The sequence below is a fragment of the Phocoena sinus genome, chromosome 9 (genome assembly GCF_008692025.1).
Source record: "Phocoena sinus isolate mPhoSin1 chromosome 9, mPhoSin1.pri, whole genome shotgun sequence".
NCBI classification, from domain to species: domain Eukaryota; kingdom Metazoa; phylum Chordata; class Mammalia; order Artiodactyla; family Phocoenidae; genus Phocoena; species Phocoena sinus.
This window is the reverse complement of record NC_045771.1, coordinates 18,501,870-18,519,385: the sequence shown is the minus strand read 5'-3', so window position 1 is coordinate 18,519,385 and position 17,516 is coordinate 18,501,870. Positions and strand designations below refer to the sequence as shown.

Below are 17,516 nucleotides of genomic sequence, written 5' to 3'. Positions count from 1 at the left end.
GGTGAAAAATGGTCACTGCCCCTCACTCATTCTTCTATGAAATAATTTTCTCTTAACTTGTATTTATTTTACACGAAGTAAAACTTATTATAAATACATATTCCTCAGACCAGATAAAAGAGAACTTCAGTTTCTTAAAAGTATAAAACCATGAAGCTGGAAAGTACCTAATCAAAGCTCTTACTAAATCTCCTGGCGTTGATCAAAACTAGCCACAGATTCTCTGTAACAACTCTCAACAAGCAGTGGAGTTTGTTTTCCCACATCTTGAATCTGTGTTGGCCCCGTGACCTGCTTTGACTGATAGAATGTGGCGGAATTAACACGGCAGATGTTCTAAGAATAGGTCCTAAAATGCTGCTGTCTTGTGAACAAGTGCAAGTTAGCCTCCTGGAGGATGACGGATGTGTGGAGGGGGGTCTCGGCCGTCATCGCTGGCAGCCCGCAGCCAAATGAAGCTGAACACGTGAGTGAGCCCAGCTCACACCACGTGGAGCAGAGACGGGATTGCTGACGGATTTCAGCCCAAGTTGCCAACCCACAAAATCATGAGCAAATAAATGGCTGTTGTTATAACGAGCTCATATTTGACGAAGAAACAGCTGATACACCTTCCTAACCCCAGTTGTCCAATAAAGATCTCCGTTCTCACTGGCTCACAGTTTAAGTGGTTCTAGAAGAAATATTAGGAGGGATCACACACCTTTCTGTATTCTGTGAGTCACAAAGAATTTACTAATTCAATAATACTTGCATTGCCATGTCATCATTATGTGCTGGGACGGTAAGATGCCCCTATGTGGATTCACGAGATTTTACTAAAACCCAGTGGCCACAGTGGGTTTATGAGACATGCATATGTTACCTGATATTGAAGTAGATAATTTAACAAACATTAATGGAGTCTGAAGATTTTCCGTTCATAGGTGCAAATATCATGCCAATTGACTCCAATGAGCTATGTCATAATCCACAGTCTAGAGGTTAATGTTCACTTCAAGAGTCAATCAAAGCCAACTCACAAACAAGGGAGAACACAAAGACAGAAGACCCCCCTACCTGCAGGCTGAAATCTATGCTGTGCCATGCCATGAGTCTCTGTCATGTCCTCTGTATTGCTGACTACCCAACTAGTCACAGCTGACTTAGATCACGATTTGGCCGTCTCGCAACTAAGCCTGGAATTGCAACCTTCAGCACTGATGCACTGCTATTCCTCTCTCCTCTTCTAGACCCCATTTCACAGTGGAAACAATCACAAGGCAAGAAGAGTCCCTTTCTCCCCTTCCTTCCTTCCTTCCTTCCTTCCTTCCTTCCTTCCTTCCTTCCTTCCTTCCTTGCCTCCCTCCCTCCCTCCCTTCCTCCCTCCCTCCCTTTCTCTCTCTCTCCTCTAGCTGAGATCCTTTAACACAAAAGAAGTCCACCTTTCCAACTTCCAGTTGTACTGACTTTGTTGCCTTACCATGAACAAACAGAAACTTCTATTGCACTTCTATGTGATCTAGGGCTCTGAAATTAATTCAGGTCTGTTAGCAAAAACCTGACTGAACAGAAATGGGCCCTTTAGATCTTGTTTCTCCCCTGTTTTCATCAGTGAAATAGGATCCCCCAGACAGCAATAAAGAGGCCATGTAGTTAGAAGCCCCATGGACTTGTCAGCAGGATGGAGTCGAAAAGGAATGCTGGGGCTGAGGGGAAAGCCTTCTCATTGTGGGAGCAAGCACACACTTTTCAGAGAAAATCACAGCGGGTGTTTTGATACCTTGGACAGGTGTGCTGGGTGTGTAAGAAGTAAATGCAAGGTTTCAGGAATAAAATATCATAAGAATAAAACTGAACATACTGTTTCCATATGACCCAGCAATTTTGCTCCTTGGTATTTACCCAAATGAGCTGAAAACTTAGGTCCACACAAAAACCTGCACATGAATGTTTACAGCAGCTTTATTCAGAATTGCCAAAACTTGGAAGCAACCAAGATGTTCTTCAATAGGTGAATGGGTAAGCAAACTGTGATATACCCATACAATGGATACTGGCAATGAAAGAAATGAGCTATCAAGCCATGAAAAGACATGGAGGAAACTGAAATGAGTATTTCTAAGTGAAAGTAGCCAACCTGAAAAGGCTGCACACTGTATGATTCCCACCATATGACATTCTGGAAGAGGTAAAACTATGGAGACAGTAAAGAGATCAGTGATTGTCAGGGGTTGGAGGGGAAAGGGGTAGGGATGAATGGGCAGAGCACAGAGAAACTTTAGGGCAGTGAAAATACTTTGTATGGTATTTTAATAATGGATACATGTCGTTATATATTTGTCAAAACCCATAGAAGGTACAACGTAAAGAGTGAACCTTAATATAAACTATGGACTTTAGTTAATAATAATGTATGGATAATTTCTGTAAACCTAAAACTTTCCCCCAAAATGAACCCTATTAAGGAAAAAAAGAATGTCATAAGGATGAGGCTGTCCCGTCTTGAAACGGTCTATGTGCAGGGCCCACATATCCATGAGGCCCAGCAGGCACAGGGTCTAGGGCCCATGATATTTTTTAGGGACCCACAAAGATGTTTTAATTTCTTTAAAACTCAGGAGGAAAACATGAATATAATAACACATATATTGGTCTGGGTTTTTCTGTAACATCTTCCCTTAAGATGTTACAGAAAAACCCAAACGAACTTTTCGGCCAGCCCAATATAATCATAAATCCAGGCTTTATACCACCTCAGTCATAAAATATACTTTAAAATATATGATGGGAGAGGGGGCTCATAAAGGCACAAGTGTCCAGGACCCACAAATGTTATACTAAGGTCCTTGCTGTGTGGGCGTGAAACATAATACCCAGTGAATTTGGGTGTGGGCCTGCTCTATGGCTGGGGCTCAGCTGGAAATGAGCTAAGAGCTTCACACAGAGCTGGGATGTTAAGAAAAGAAGGGGCCTGGGGTTGTTCTTGAAGAAGCCTGGGCAAACAGCCTACTGGAAAAAAAGTAAAAAGCAAATTAGAAACTGCATGAGCGGGAATAGAATGGGGCTGGTTGGGAAGCTAGAGTATTTTCTGTGTAGGATAAGAAGCTGGGCTCAGAGGAATTAAGGCATTAGGTACCAATTACAAAGGAACCTCCAGGTGGGAGCTGGATTCCTGGAAGCAGAGACCAGCTGAGACAGAAGAGTCCTGTTCTCAGGGTATGGGGATGCCAGAGGGAAAGACTCCTCTCTGGCTGGGTAGAGACTGAACAGGCCTGGAAAGCACTTCTGGTGGTTGTGTTTCACACACACACACACATACACACACACACACACACACACACACACACACACAAAATCATTCCTGGCAGAAAACCTGTGTGTGTTCTTTGTCCATCACAGATAAGATTGCTACGGCCTTGACTTAGACCCATCTCATGCCTCTCATTTTACCTGAGTAAATGAAGCATATTTTATCAGCCCCAGAGATAAGCAATCCAACCAAAGAGTGCTTTCATGAGCTACAAAAGCTTATAAACGTTTTTATCTCCATTCTTTTTTTTGTTTGTTTGTTTTTGTTTTTGCGGTAGGCGGGCCTCTCACTGCTGTGGCCTCTCCCGTTGTGGAGCACAGGCTCTAGACTGCGCAGGCTCAGCGGCCATGGCTCACGGGCCCAGCCGCTCCGCAGCATGTGGGATCTTCCCAGACCGGGGCACGAACCCGCGTCCCCTGCATCGGCAGGCGGACTCTCAACCACTGCGCCACCAGGGAAGCCCTATCTCTGTTCTTGTAGCAAACTTTCAAAATTAACAATGCCTGAGAGGAGTAGGTCTTACCCATAAATCCTCACTGAAGGCAATTAAAACCATCATTCCATTTAGTTGCTGCATTTTCATCAGTTTCAAAAGATCTTGGGTCGAGAAATACTACTGGGTCTGATCTGACTTCTTTGCAATATGATATAATACAGCGGTTCTCCAACTTAGATGTGTGTAAGAATCACCTGGGGGGTTGTTAAAAAGCTAGATTCCCAAGGACCACATCCCCCCTCCACATTTTGGTTCAGTGGATGCAGGAATCTTCATTTTTAACAAGAATTTGAGTTGGTTTAGGTGCCAGTGACTGGTAGATCGTATTGTAAGAAATAAAGTAAGTCCTCAACATACTAACAAGTTCCATTCAGAGAGCGTGTTTGTAAGTCCAATTTGTTTGTAAGTCTAAGTTAGCCTAGGCACCCAACTAACACAATCGGCTATACAGTACTGTACTGTAATAGGTTTATAATACTTTTCACCCAAATAATACATAAAAACAAACACAAAAAATAAAGGAAACATTGTTACTCTCACAGTACAGTACCTTGAAAGGTACAACTGTACAGTACAACAGCTGGCACACAGGGGCTGGCATCGAGTGAACAGGCAAGAAGAGTTACTGACTGGAGGAGGGAGAGGAGGTGGGAGATGGTAGAGCTGAAGGATCCTCAGCAATAGGAGACGGAGGGCAAGCTGAATTTCATTCATGCCTGACGTTGATGGCACAGGTTCTGGTTCCTTGCTGGATTCAATTCTATCTACCCTCTTGAAAAAACGATCCAGGGATGTCTGGGTAGTAGCTGTTTTTTTCTCGCCACGGACAACACAGTAGCACTGCATTGCATCCTAAACAGCTGCTACAACCTTCGTGTACTGTTCTATGTTCGGGTGTTGTGCCTCAGAAACTAACAGTGCCTCCTCAAATAAAGAAAATCCCCTTGCCATTTTCTGCGTTGTGAATCTCTTTGGTTCTTCAGTTACTTCTCTTGTCTCTCTTCATCCTTTCTCTGGGCCTCCAGTTCCATCAGGTCTTCATTAGTAAGCTCCACGTTTGCATCTTTGAAAGTTCACAGCTTGAAGGTTCGTATGTAGGGAACTTACTGTACCTTCATGGTGCTCAAGGTATAATCTCTAGTGGAGAGAAGGGTTTCTCCACTTTTTGGGCACCTTAGGATCCCCCAGGGAGCTTTTTACAATGCCAGTGTTTTACCCTCAGACTTAGCAATTCCACTCCCATGTAAATATCCACCAGAAATATTCACCAAAAGATACATACAAGACTGTTTAAAGCAACACTACTTCATAATATCCCCAAACTGGAAAAATCCTAATGCTTATCAATTGTGGAACAAGATGTCATAGAGTGGAATACGACACAACAATAGGAATAAACAAACTACAACTTCATCCAGCAACATGGATGAATCTCACAAGCATACTTTTCGATGAAAGGGGCCAGACACACAAGAATGCACAACGTACGGTTCCATTAAAACATGTAAGTAAAGTTCAAAACGGGGCACAACTGCTCTATGGTGTTAGAAGTCCAGAGAATGGTTGTCCTTGAGGGTCCGGGGAGGTGGCGTGAGGGGCTTCTGTGTCTGTAATGTTCAGTTGCTTGCTGTGGGTGTCATTACGTGGGAGCATTCACTGTGTGAAATTCACCAGCTTATGCACAGGGCCTGAGCACTCGTCTTGAAGGGTATGTTAAACTTCAACCAAATATCTATTAATACTTAAGGCTAAAAAAAAAAAAAAAAAAAAAGTCAGTGTCTGGGCTCTACCTGAGTCCAGTTAAATCTGAATGTCTGGTGTGAGTGTGGGTGCGTGTAGGTGGGAGGTCACAGGCGTCTGCAGTTAGAAGCTTCCAGGTGATGCTACTGTACAGCTAAGGTCGAGAAACACTGCTCTAGAAAAAGCCTAATCTGGGTCTATAGCAAAGATCTTTTACTTATTAATTGTGTGACTTTTAAGGTGACAAACTGTCCCCTCAGATCAACTGACTGACCTGAACGGTTTACCTAACCTCTCCGAGCCCCCTCCTCTATCATAAGAGGTTGATAATGATGTCTACTCAGTAAAGTTACTTTGGACGTTAAATGGGAAAATTACACAAAAGCACTCGGCATCACGCTGACCGCATCCCTCCTCTCCTTTTCTCCTTCTCCAGGGTGGTTCCTCTTCTATCTGATTTCTCCCTTGCCTGACAGACTTTCTCAGGGGATCGTCTACCATTTGGGCTGTCTTCCTCCTTGAGAAGAAAGGGTGTCTTTACCTGGATAAAGATGGAGTTTGCAGGCACAACGTGGTGAATGCACAGGGCGGAGCACCGTGTGGAGTATGTGGACTAAATGTGCATAACACAACACTGTTTATATAAACTCCAGGGCTTCCCTAGTGGCGCAGTGGTTGAGAGTCCGCCTGCCGATGCAGGGGACGCGGGTTCGTGCTCCGGTCCGGGAGGATCCCACATGCCGCGGGGCGGCTGGGCCCGTGAGCCATGGCCGCTGAGCCTGCGCGTCCGGAGCCTGTGCTCCGCAACGGGAGAGGCCACAGCAGTGAGAGGTCCGCGTACCGCAAAAAAAAAAAAACTCCAGACACAGGCACACTTCATACCAATAAGCGTTATGAAAGCATTGACCAAATATGTTAGCATGATGTCCTGCATGAGCGATAGAAATAAAACAGGATAAATATGTAAACCCAACAGACAAAGAGGACTTTGTATGAAACGATGATGTTCATATTCCATGAGGTCAGTTCATGCACCTGACCCCCCAGAAACACATGAATGAGAAAACATGAACTGATATTTAGAAATGTGTATTTTTTATGGAAACAAAGACAAAAGCTCAGGAATCCAGTACAGTTGGTTTCCTCCTACACTATCGGGACCCCCATGCCTGAGGACCCCTTCTCATGAGAACATGGTTTTCTGGGAAGCAGAAACAAAGCTTGAGAGCCTTCTCCTGTTCTGGCAATCTTTTCCCCAAATATGTTTTCTCTTATGCTCTCGATGATTCATTTTTCCTTAATTACGAAGTTGAATATGTGCTTGATTAGTTTGGACGTCTGGGTCGCTGCTCACGGATCATTGTAAGTCATCAACCCGCACAAACTATGAGAAAATAGATGTTTGTTGCTTTAAACCATTAGGTCTGGGGATAACTTATCATGCAGCAGCAGATAACTAATACAGCAGAGAATACCCTTCTCATGCTCGTGGACACATCCTGTTGACCATCAGCTGCCGTCTGCCAGGAACCACCACTCCGTCCAATGAGTGTGTAAAACCTGCACGCGTTGGCACCACTTCTGGGCATGTCAGCCACCTCCACTAGTTATTAGTGTCCCCGAGAATCCCCAGTGCCATCCCCCACCAGATGCTACAGTCTCTCTCCTTCTTTGGTGTTTGTTTATAGGGGTAGCAATAAGTGGAATACAGGGATTGGGGTGTGAGGGTAGCAGAATAGCACAAGAGTTAGTCGTGGAGCCTCTGGACTCTGAAGGCCCGTTTGCATCTTGGCTTTTCCAGTTGGCCTTGTACCTCTTTCTCAGTTTTCTCCTTGGTATAAAATGGGATTAATAATCATATCTACCTTATAGCACGGTGACAATTGAATTGGAGAATGTGTATGGCACTTAGCACAGTGCCTAACTATAAACAAACAAATAAATGGCTCTAGAGCCCAATAATCTGTATTCAAATCCCAGCTCCACCATTTACCTTGAACAAATTACTTAACATCTCGATGTGTCAGTTCCTCATCTATGAAATGGAGATAAGAAACGTATCTACCTCATGAGGCTACTGGAAGAGTAAATGAGCAAATACATGTAATATTATGTAGCACAGGCCTGTTAACAGTAATAACAATAATAGCAAACCATAATCAGAATCACCTCTCTCCTCACCTGACAATGATGGCTTTTTTTTGCTTGTTTGTTTTAAGCTAGGTAAGACTTGTGCCTGGGTCATTCTTCCTGTGAGATAAATTCTGAGCAGATATTCCTCGTTTCGTCACAGAACTAAAACTTACTTTTTCTTTATAAATGAGTTTGAAATTAATTTTTGATGGCATGAACTAAAAAATGGGCTGCAAGCAACTACTTCTGGATGATTATATCCACTTCTGAAAATTTTCTGTGTTACACCTCCAGCTTACACTGGCTTTCTCCTTTAGGTCAAAGTCTTGACTTTGATTTCCTTGTATTTCAGGATTAAAATCTACTACATTTAGGATTCCTTCTCTGTAGTTATCAGCAGGGTTTAGGGGAGACTTGCAAAATCCCACAGAGTGGGAATGGTAGCCGGTGTGGATCACCATCTATACACTGGCTTCCCCTGAGATATGACTCATCTCTCCGGTGCTTGGGTGTGATCATCCATCCCTTTGTGCAGTCATCCAAGATGCCCTTATCTCCATCAAGCCCTAGCCATACAGCCCACTCTATAACCTCCATCCAGCTCCCCTGAATATAATGTGTAGGACGAACTTGTACACGTCACAACTTTCACAGTCTCAGCCTTGAGATGTTCAGGGGCTCACACTCCCTCGGAAACCTTACCCTGTAACTTACACACTCAAGGCCTATAAGGTAGCAACAAAATAATTAACAGAGACCCCCAAGCTTGTCTTGCAGAGTACCAGGGAAACCAGGTATGGAAACACTAACAGCCCCTGCCACCGAGCATCACACAGGCACACTAAGGGACTAGAATGATTGATCACGAACTTTGGACATCATATGCCAAAAATCTACCAAGTGTAACGTATGGAACTCTCCTGATATTGCACATGCCACTCATGAAGAGACATGAAGGACATTCACACCTGCACAGAGGACTCCTGAAACTTCCTCTTAACTTTCCACCAATCGTTTCCGAGCCGCCTCCCTGTCTTACTCCCTACTTCCACGATAAATACCCCACTCAAAAGCCCACTGGGGAGACAGAGCTGAGCTATGCCTTCTGTCTCCTCACTTGGCTGCCCTGCAATAAAGCCTTTCTCTTTCTGCAAAAGACCTTTGCCTCTTTTGGTCTTGCTGTTACACAGGGCAACAGCCCCACTTGCTCGGTTACACTTCCTTTCAGCCAACTTTGCCAGTGGACATCAGTAACCCGGCTGTTCTCCCAATGGGACACCCTGAGACTACCTCAGGCCCACTCACCTGGACACCTCCTGTGGTCGTGGCGATCCAACAGCTTTGGGAACCAGGAGATTCCATCCTAGACTTGGTGTCTTCCCCACAGCCTCACCCCGGGAAACGAGGCACAGTTCTCCTCTGCTTTAGGATGTCCCAACTCAATAGGGTATCCACAGATGCCTGAAGATATTAACAATAATCACCTCTAAATGTGGGACTATGGATGGGTTTTATTTTCTTACTTAATCTATTCTTCATTCTCCACTGATTTTTCTTTTTATATTTTACAAAGAACATAATATTAAAAAATGAAAGTTGTAAATAATTACTGAAACATCACAAACAGTAAGGTGTGTTATTCTATAAATGGTAATACAAAAAAAAAACCCTCTCAATTTCGAACCACATTTCACATGATAAACTAAAACAAATTTCCTTTGACCACATAATCCTGCTCCTGGAGAACAAGCCTAAAATTAATCAAAATGTGTTCAATGCTTTACTCACAATGCTATTCCTTGAAATATTATTTATAATAGAAACAAACTAGAAATAAACTAAATGTCTAAGAATAGGGAGAATGATTGAGTACATTAAAACCATAAAACAGAATTTTTTACAACAACTAAAAATAGTTGATGTAAAAACAATTTTAAGAAGAGCATTTATGAATGTATAGAAAAGTTTATTTTGTGGTCCTAAGTTTAAAACTATATGTGTAACTGAGCAGGACCCTATGGGGCCTTCTGGGAACTGACCTCCCCGCATGTCTTCTGCCTGTCCCTTGTCAGTAGAAGAACTTAGGCAAAGAATAAATTTAATCAGAGAAGTGAGAAAATGCAGAAAGGAAAATAGTCAAGCAAGAAAAAATAATAATAGTTTAACCATTTAACAAAGTCAAGGACCTTTAGTTCCTCCGCAAGGACTATAGATAATGTTCTGAGCCATGTCCTTCAAGCTCGATTCCAGATATTGAAACCCCCATCAAGTATAAGAAGTTAACTGTATGCTGCTCACAAGCATGGAGACCCCAGACCATTTGGAACCAATAAGGTTGATGATGTCGACTCCCGATTTCCTCACCACCAACCTATCAGAAGAATGTCCACGAGCTGATCACACATCCAACAAGCCTCAGCACGTAGCCCCTTCCTCTTTTCCCTGTATATATATGCACAGAAATGGTGCACTCTATATATGCACTCTTGTAATGGTATCATGAGTGGTGAGAATACAGATGATTAATATTTCCTTGCTTATAATCTACATTTTCTAGTTTTACTATAATGAGCATATATCATTTTGTTATCACAAAGCTTTTTTTCTTTAAGGAAGTGACAAGAATCACTAAATAAATATACGAAGAGTGTTAGCATCCTGTCCAGGTAGTTAACAGATAAACATATTCTTATACTTCTGTAATTTCCGTGTTCTGAGGGAAAAAATTTGCAACTGTTGAGCAATTAGATAGGAACAGATTAAAATACATGCACCTTTTTTATTTTCCATTTATTAAACTAGCAAAAGAAAAGAAAAATGGATAAAATCTCTAAGTGTCACTCTCATAAAATAATCCATGCATTTTGAATCAGGGAGAACTGGACACAAGGTTGCAATATTTGAAGTTCATTCAAATGAATCAATATTACAAAAGGCTGAAAGGGCTTTCCTGTTCTTTCCAGGGTTGGAAATGCCTGCCCACTCCCAACCTCTAGCTCCTCCCTCTGCAGCCAGAGTCAGCACCATTAAGCAGGGCAGAAGACAACTAATCTGCTCACTCACGACTATTTTGCACTCACGGTGGCCACCTTTGTGGAGCTCAGTACTAAGGCCAACTTGGGCCTGGGCACCTGGAAGGTATGTATGCAAGGATTTGGACACCTACTTCCCTCGAGGGGCTTTGGACATTTTCTCCTGTCAGTAGGGAAAGCTCAGAGGCAAGGGTTTGGAGAGGTAAATGTTGGGCCCTGGAGGCAGGACCGAGGTTCCTTTGCTTTCTCAGGGCTGATTCAGGCTGCAAAGCTCCAAGACTGGCTTTTTCCAGCAGTGGTGAGAGCTTTGCTAGCAAGTATCAAGTTTTAAGCAGTTTGGGGACTAAAAAACACTTGCTTTCCTGGGCACTTTCTCTCTCAGCAGCTGTTCCCTCTCAACTCCCCCTGGCTCTGGGACACTAAGAGGGCCCTGGGTTGGCTGCTGTGGCCTGGGGGGTTGGGAGGAGGGGCTGGGAGGGCTCAGGAGGCTCTGGCACTTCACGCTGCCCAGGCAGCATCAGCAGTCCCTGGGAGAGTGTTGAGAATCAGAAGCTGAGACCCCACCCCAGGCTACTGTGTTGGAACCTGCTCTTTAACGATCTCCAGAGCATAGTAGAGTCTGAGAAGGCTGTGACCACAGGGAGGGTGGTCCCAGAGAGAGGGGCGCCTGGGCTGGGAGTCGGGGAGCTCAGGTTCCCCAGGTGTTGCTAGAGTGAGCTGGCAAAACCCAGAAAGGCACTCCCAGTGCTCAGGGAAGCAGATTGCGGAGCCTCTCTTAGGATAAGTTCAAAATGTCTTCCCATCACTTTCTAACTACCTTTGCTGTCACTTCCGTCCGTGATGGCGCCATCCTAACTAGTTCCAGTTCTCTACTTACCTTCTTCCCTCTTGTCCCTCTGTTGAGTCTTTCTCCTCTGACTCTGTCCTTCTCTGCACCTGGTTTTCTCATCTCCTCTCCTGGGTTTGTAGGTAGGCTCCCTCCTAGTCCCAGGACTGCGTCATTCTCAGGAAGCTCTCTCGGATAATCTGGGCGAGCAGATTAATTCCAGCTTGATTCATCCCAGCTTCTCTTGCTTGAACAGGGCTGCTTTTCTCCAAATCAGAGCTTTGACTTTGACACAGATGTGACAAATAATTACTTCCAGATCTCCAGTGAATCTGCTCACCTCGTCTAAATTTACCCAAAAAGGGGACTTCCCTGGTGATGCAGTGGTTAAGAATCCGCCTGCCAATGCAGGGGACATGGGTTTGAGCCCTGGTCCAGGAAGATCCCACATGCCACAGAGTAATTAAGCCCGTGCGCCACAACTACTGAGCTTGCGCTCTAGAGCCCTTGAGCCACAACTACCGAAGCCCGCACGCCTAGAGCCCGTGCTCCGCAACAGAAATCACCGCAGTGAAAAGCCCACGCACCACAATCAAGAGTAGCTTCAGCTCGCGGCAACTAGAGAAAGCCGGCGCACGGTGTGGAAGACCCAACACAGCCAAAAATAGAAAAATAAATTTATTTTAAAACCCCCACTAATCTGAAAAAATATAAAGCTAGATGAACTGGGAGATTGGGATTGACATATATACACTAATATGTATAAAATGGATAACTAATAAGAACCTGCTGTATAAAAAATAAGTAAAATTCAAAAATTCGAAAAAAAAAGAATATAGCACTCAAAGCAGTATTGTATAAAGATATAATCAATGTGATGCCAAGTATTTGGTACCAAGTATTCATCAAAGATACCATATACTTTTGGTCTTTATTTTTGTACAATAATTACTTTTTAAAAGACAACTTAAAAGTTGGATTACTAAGTTCAACTATGCTTCGTCAATATTTCTTCTTCTAGCCCTACAAAGCAATACTGGATCTACTCTAATAAATGATTTTTCATTGGAATAAATAAATAAAAAGTTCACCCAAAAATTATGTTCAGAATTTCAGAATTAGATGTAAGGATTATGAAGTGAAACATTTTCAAGGTGTAGGGATGGTGTAATTTTTAAGGCTTATGTGTTTACCAGTGAAGGTAAAGTAGGGTGTAGTGATTGGGAGGGGCATCCAGGGATGCTTCTTTCTTTTATTTTTATGTATTTATCTGGCTGCTTTGGGTCTTAGTTGGGGCATGCAGGTCGTGGTGTGTGGGCTCTTGGTTCTGGAGCGTGGGCTCTAGAGCGCTTGGGCTTACTTGCCCCACAGCATGTGGGATCTTAATTCCCCAACCAGGGATGGAACCCACATCCCCTGCACTGGTAGGTGGATTCTTAACCACTGGACCACCAGGGAAGTGCCCAGGGATGCTTCTGAATGTGTTTATTATTTCATGATGAAAGAAGAGGTTTGAAAAAGATTTTGTGAAAGATCAGTATTAAGTGCTTTTTTTTCAGTTTGGCTTTGCTAGATTAGACAGAATGTGGTATTTTTAATGCCCTTCCTCCCTCCCTTCCTTCCTCCCCTCCCTCCTTTCTCTTCTTTTTTTTCTTCCTTCCTTCCTTTCTTTCTTTTTCTTCCTTTCTCTCTTTCTTTCTTTCTTTCTTTCTTGCCTTGCGGGGGTCGGGGGGAGGAATAAACCCCATTCTTACAAGGTTTTCTATTTCTCCTTTTTCTGAAACAACAGTTATATAATGCCTTGCATCCATTGACTCTTAGGTGTGTGCCCAGTGCTGTGCTGCAAACTTGACATTCATTGTGGCCCTTAACACAGTGACCTCATGAGGCAGGTGCTATTGTTATTATTCCCATTTTGTAGACTAGGTTTAGAGAAGTTAAGTAATCTGCTCAGGCCACACACCTAGTATGCGATGAGCCTGGATTTATGCAGTAATGACCATTTTCTCTCTGAAGATTCCTTTGAGTTACTTCAAAATCCAGTCTTCAGCCTGGTCATTAGAAAGAGGTTGCAGTCTCTTCCACACACCTGGAGACAGCTCCCGGCTGGAGGGTGAACCTGGATTAGAAGGGAGTGGGCTTGAGCTAGGATACGACATGAGGCTATAATCATAAAGTTAATTCACTTTCCTTCCTTCTCTTTTGAAAAGTTTTCCAAAGCACGTTTTCTTCCCAGGTGTCCCCTGGAAAAGGGGACCCCAGGGAAACCTTGGTTTGGAGAAGCTGGGCTGTATAGGAGAGCCTGTTGAAGGTGGTCTGGGGATAAGAGTCTATGATGGTCTTTTCTTTTTCCTTCCGGTCTACCCCAGGCAAAGTCAGAGAGGCTGTGAAAGTGGCCACTGACATAGGATGTCGCCACTTGGACTGTGCTTATGCCTACGAGAACGAGCGTGAGGTGGGGGGAAGCCATCCAACAGAAGATCTGAGAGAAGGTTGTGAAGCAGAAGGTGGGAGGACTGCACTTCAAGGGCAGGCAGAAGTATTGGATTTAGTCAGCACCCGGAACTCTGCCAGCCTTTGCTCTAAGTACTCTGGTCATTTCCCCCGCTGCCTTTATAACATCCCTGGATACAAACATCCACACTCTAGCTCAGTATTGGTGTGCAGAGACGCTACTGCTACCTTACCCACCTCGACTGGGTTTTCCCTTTGTGGGGATGGCTCCATTGAGCCATGGCAGTACCCTTAGCATCCCCGTTCCCCATCAGTGGGCTCCATCTGCCCCGTGGCAGTTAAAAGCTAAGGCTGCAGTCAGAAATGGATCCTGAAGCTCCACCTTTTTTTTTTTTTCTGCGGTACGCGGGCCTCTCACTGTTGTGGCCTCTCCCGTTGCGGAGCACAGGCTCTGGATGTGCAGGCTCAGTGGCCATGGCTCATGGGCCCAGCTGCTCCGCGGCATGTGGGATCTTCCCAGACCGGGGCACGAACCCGTGTCCCCTGCATCGGCAGGCGGACTCTCTACCACTGTGCCACCAGGGAAGCCCTAAAGCTCCACCTTTCAGCACTGTGGTCTCAATGGTTGTGGCCCAGACGTTCTCAGCGAGCAGGTATTTTGGAAAACGGTGGGAGCGTTTTTATTGTCATATATGAATTTCATTTTAGTTCAGTCTAGTAAAAGGCAAGTTACAAAATGTTATTGAAAATCCTTTCCTCCTGCTTTCCTCTCTCTCCATGGGCTGAATGGAAAATTCCTCTTCACGCTTTGGTTAATCCTTACGACGGTGGATCCTGTACCAGCTACTCCTGTCCCAGAGAGGACTAAGCCAAGCCAGGATCCCTGGGGTCCCTCTAGCACTGCCCAAAGGTGTCCCTTTCTATGACAGGCCATGGAGGAACTGGTGGACGAGGGGCTGGTGAAAAACATTGGGATCTCCAACTTCAACCACTTCCAGATCGAAAGGCTCTTGAACAAACCTAGACTGAAATACAAACCAGTGCTTACCAGGTAAATTCTGTTTAGTAAAGGGTAAGGGTCCTGCGCTATTACTTCTTAAACATTTGGAGGCAAGTTCAGTGCTTTGCACTGAGTCTCATTTGAAGGTCAGTCATCAGGTACTTCGTTGGTCATGTGAGACAGCTCTTGGGGTCTGGTTTAGCCAGGCTAGCAGTGGGCAGTGTTTGGCTTCTGCTTGACGGTCTTTTTTTGTGTGTAGAACTCCCTATGAGCAGCTCAAAAAGCAGGTGGACTTTTCTAGTGATGAGAATTGTCCCCTTTTACAGATTGAGTGTCACCCATACCTCAGGCAGGAGAAATTGATCCAGTACTGCCAGTCCAAGGGCATCACTGTCATGGCTTACAGCCCTCTGGGCTTTCCAGATAGACCTGGGCGAGGCATTTGATCTTTCTCCTGACATTCTTTAAGAAAAGCCATCAGATGGCTAGTGGAAAGCTGTTGCTTAGCACAGGGAGATCAGCTCAATGCTTTGTGACGACCTAGAGGGGTGGGATAGAGAGGGTGGGAGTGAGGCTCAAGAGGGAGGGGATATAGGGATATATGTATACATATAGCTGATTCACTTTGTTGTACAGCAGAAACTAACACAACACTATACTCCAATAAAGAGTATAAAATTATACTCCAATAAAGATTATTGGAAAAAATAATACTCCAAAAAATTATACTCCAATAAAGATATATATTTTAAAAAAAGCCATCAGAAAGAAAAATACATGTAATGCAATGTGCCTGGCATACTCAAACAGTGGGGAAAATATGGTAACTTTACAAAAAACAGCAACATGCCTGACCCTCTGGAATTACTCCAGTTCAGCCACCCAGCACTGGATCAACCTTTGCAAAATTACTGACGCTTCAAAGCCCATGGGTAAGACGTGAAGCTTTCAAATCCTGCTGCCTTGTCTCCCACATGGAGAAGACTGATGATCAGCCTTGGGACCATCGCTGGAGTAATATTTATTTACATATGGTAGCCATGGTGATTATTCACACCAGCCATCTTTCTCCCTCTAGGGCCAAGGGTCTTTAATCTAGGACTCTTCCCTACTGGAGGATCCCAAGATTAAGGAGATTGCTGCAAAGCACAAAAAATCCACAGCCCAGGTACAAGGTATATAGTTTCTTTTCCATCCAGCAGATCAGTCTTGTGTTTTATTCCTTGTGCTGTCTTCATTTAATTCCTTGAAGGCAAAAAAAACAGGAAAGGAAGCCCACTGAGGCCCTTCCTTGAAAGCCTGTTTGTTTGGAACTCCAGGAAATCCCATGGTTATCACTGAAACAAGGATGGCATCTAACGGCTTCTGTTGAGTCCTGTTGTCCAGGAAGAAGAGCATGGCTATACAGCCAAAAGATCTGGGTTCAGATCCCAGTTCCACTACTTATCAGCCTCATGACCCCAAACACTGTCCCAAGCCACTTTCCTTATTTTTAAAAAAGGAAGGTTATGAGGGCCTCCCTGGTGGTGCAGTGGTTGAGAGTCCACTTGCCGATGCAGGGGATACGGGTTCGTGCCCCAGTCCGGGAAGATCCCACATGCCGCGGAGCGGCTGGGCCCATGAGCCACGGCCGCTGAGACTGCGCGTCCGGAGCCTGTGCTCCGCAACGGGAGAGGCCACAACAGTGAGAGGCCCCCGTACCGCAAAAAAAAATAATAAATAAAAATAAAATAAAATAAAAAAGGAAGGTTATGGAGTTGTTGTGAGGATTAAGGGAGATACTGGCAGAGGACTGACAAGCTTCTGATAGTTATAAAGTGCTCAGTCAATACTAGCTGTTGTACTAAAGATACAGTGAGTGGCAGAGATGTTTTATTTTTCTGAAAAAAAGTAGAGGGAGCAGTCCTTGTAGATAAGTGGAAACACCACGTCCCCTTCTGCACAGGTTCTGATCCGGTTCCATATCCGGAGGAACGTCGTCGTAATTCCCAACGTGACGCCAGCACGCATTGCTGAGAACTTTCAGGTAAGATTCCAGCTGGTTGGCCCTGGTTTTCTCAGTGGAGGAGGGGACGGGAGAGATTCCCTCACCAGGCCTCTCATGCTGTCCCTGAGTTTTCTGTGGGCTTTTCCCCCTTCCCAGCACCTTGCAATCTCTCAGGCCAGGGAGCTGACCTCAGAGCTGAGATGAATGACTAAGGATGGGCTGGGGGAGCAGCCGGTGAGGTCCTGTCAGGTCTGAGCACAGCTGTACCTCTGATCTGATCACGGGGACTCTGCTATCTTGAGGATATGAAGATTTAAAAGAATAAAGAATAATAATAACCAACATGCATGGAGAATTTACCCTGTGCCAGCACTATTCGGAATGCTTTTTGTATGTGTTACTCACTGAATCCTGCAAGCACCCCTTGGAGGTAGATACTCTTACTCACATTTTATGGAAGATGAAATGCAGGAATGGGGAGGCCAAGGAACTTGCTCAAGGCCACTCAGGTTGTAAGTGGCTGAACCAAGTTTCAAAGGCTCTTGGGAGATCTTTG

The 17,516-nt window shown here is 44.5% G+C and overlaps 1 protein-coding gene across 1 annotated transcript; it reads left to right on the top strand.

The window, feature by feature from the left end:
* The first annotated feature begins 397 nt into the window (after nucleotides 1-397).
* On the top strand, nucleotides 398-17,256 carry LOC116759121 (aldo-keto reductase family 1 member B7-like). The gene is given in 9 exon segments (XM_032642559.1): nucleotides 398-470; nucleotides 10,693-11,021; nucleotides 13,849-13,977; nucleotides 13,979-14,026; nucleotides 14,903-15,024; nucleotides 15,275-15,411; nucleotides 15,847-15,905; nucleotides 16,073-16,141; nucleotides 16,919-17,256. Coding segments are annotated over 9 exon segments (1,212 nt in total). The 3' UTR covers nucleotides 17,165-17,256.
* The last annotated feature ends 260 nt before the right edge of the window (nucleotides 17,257-17,516 follow it).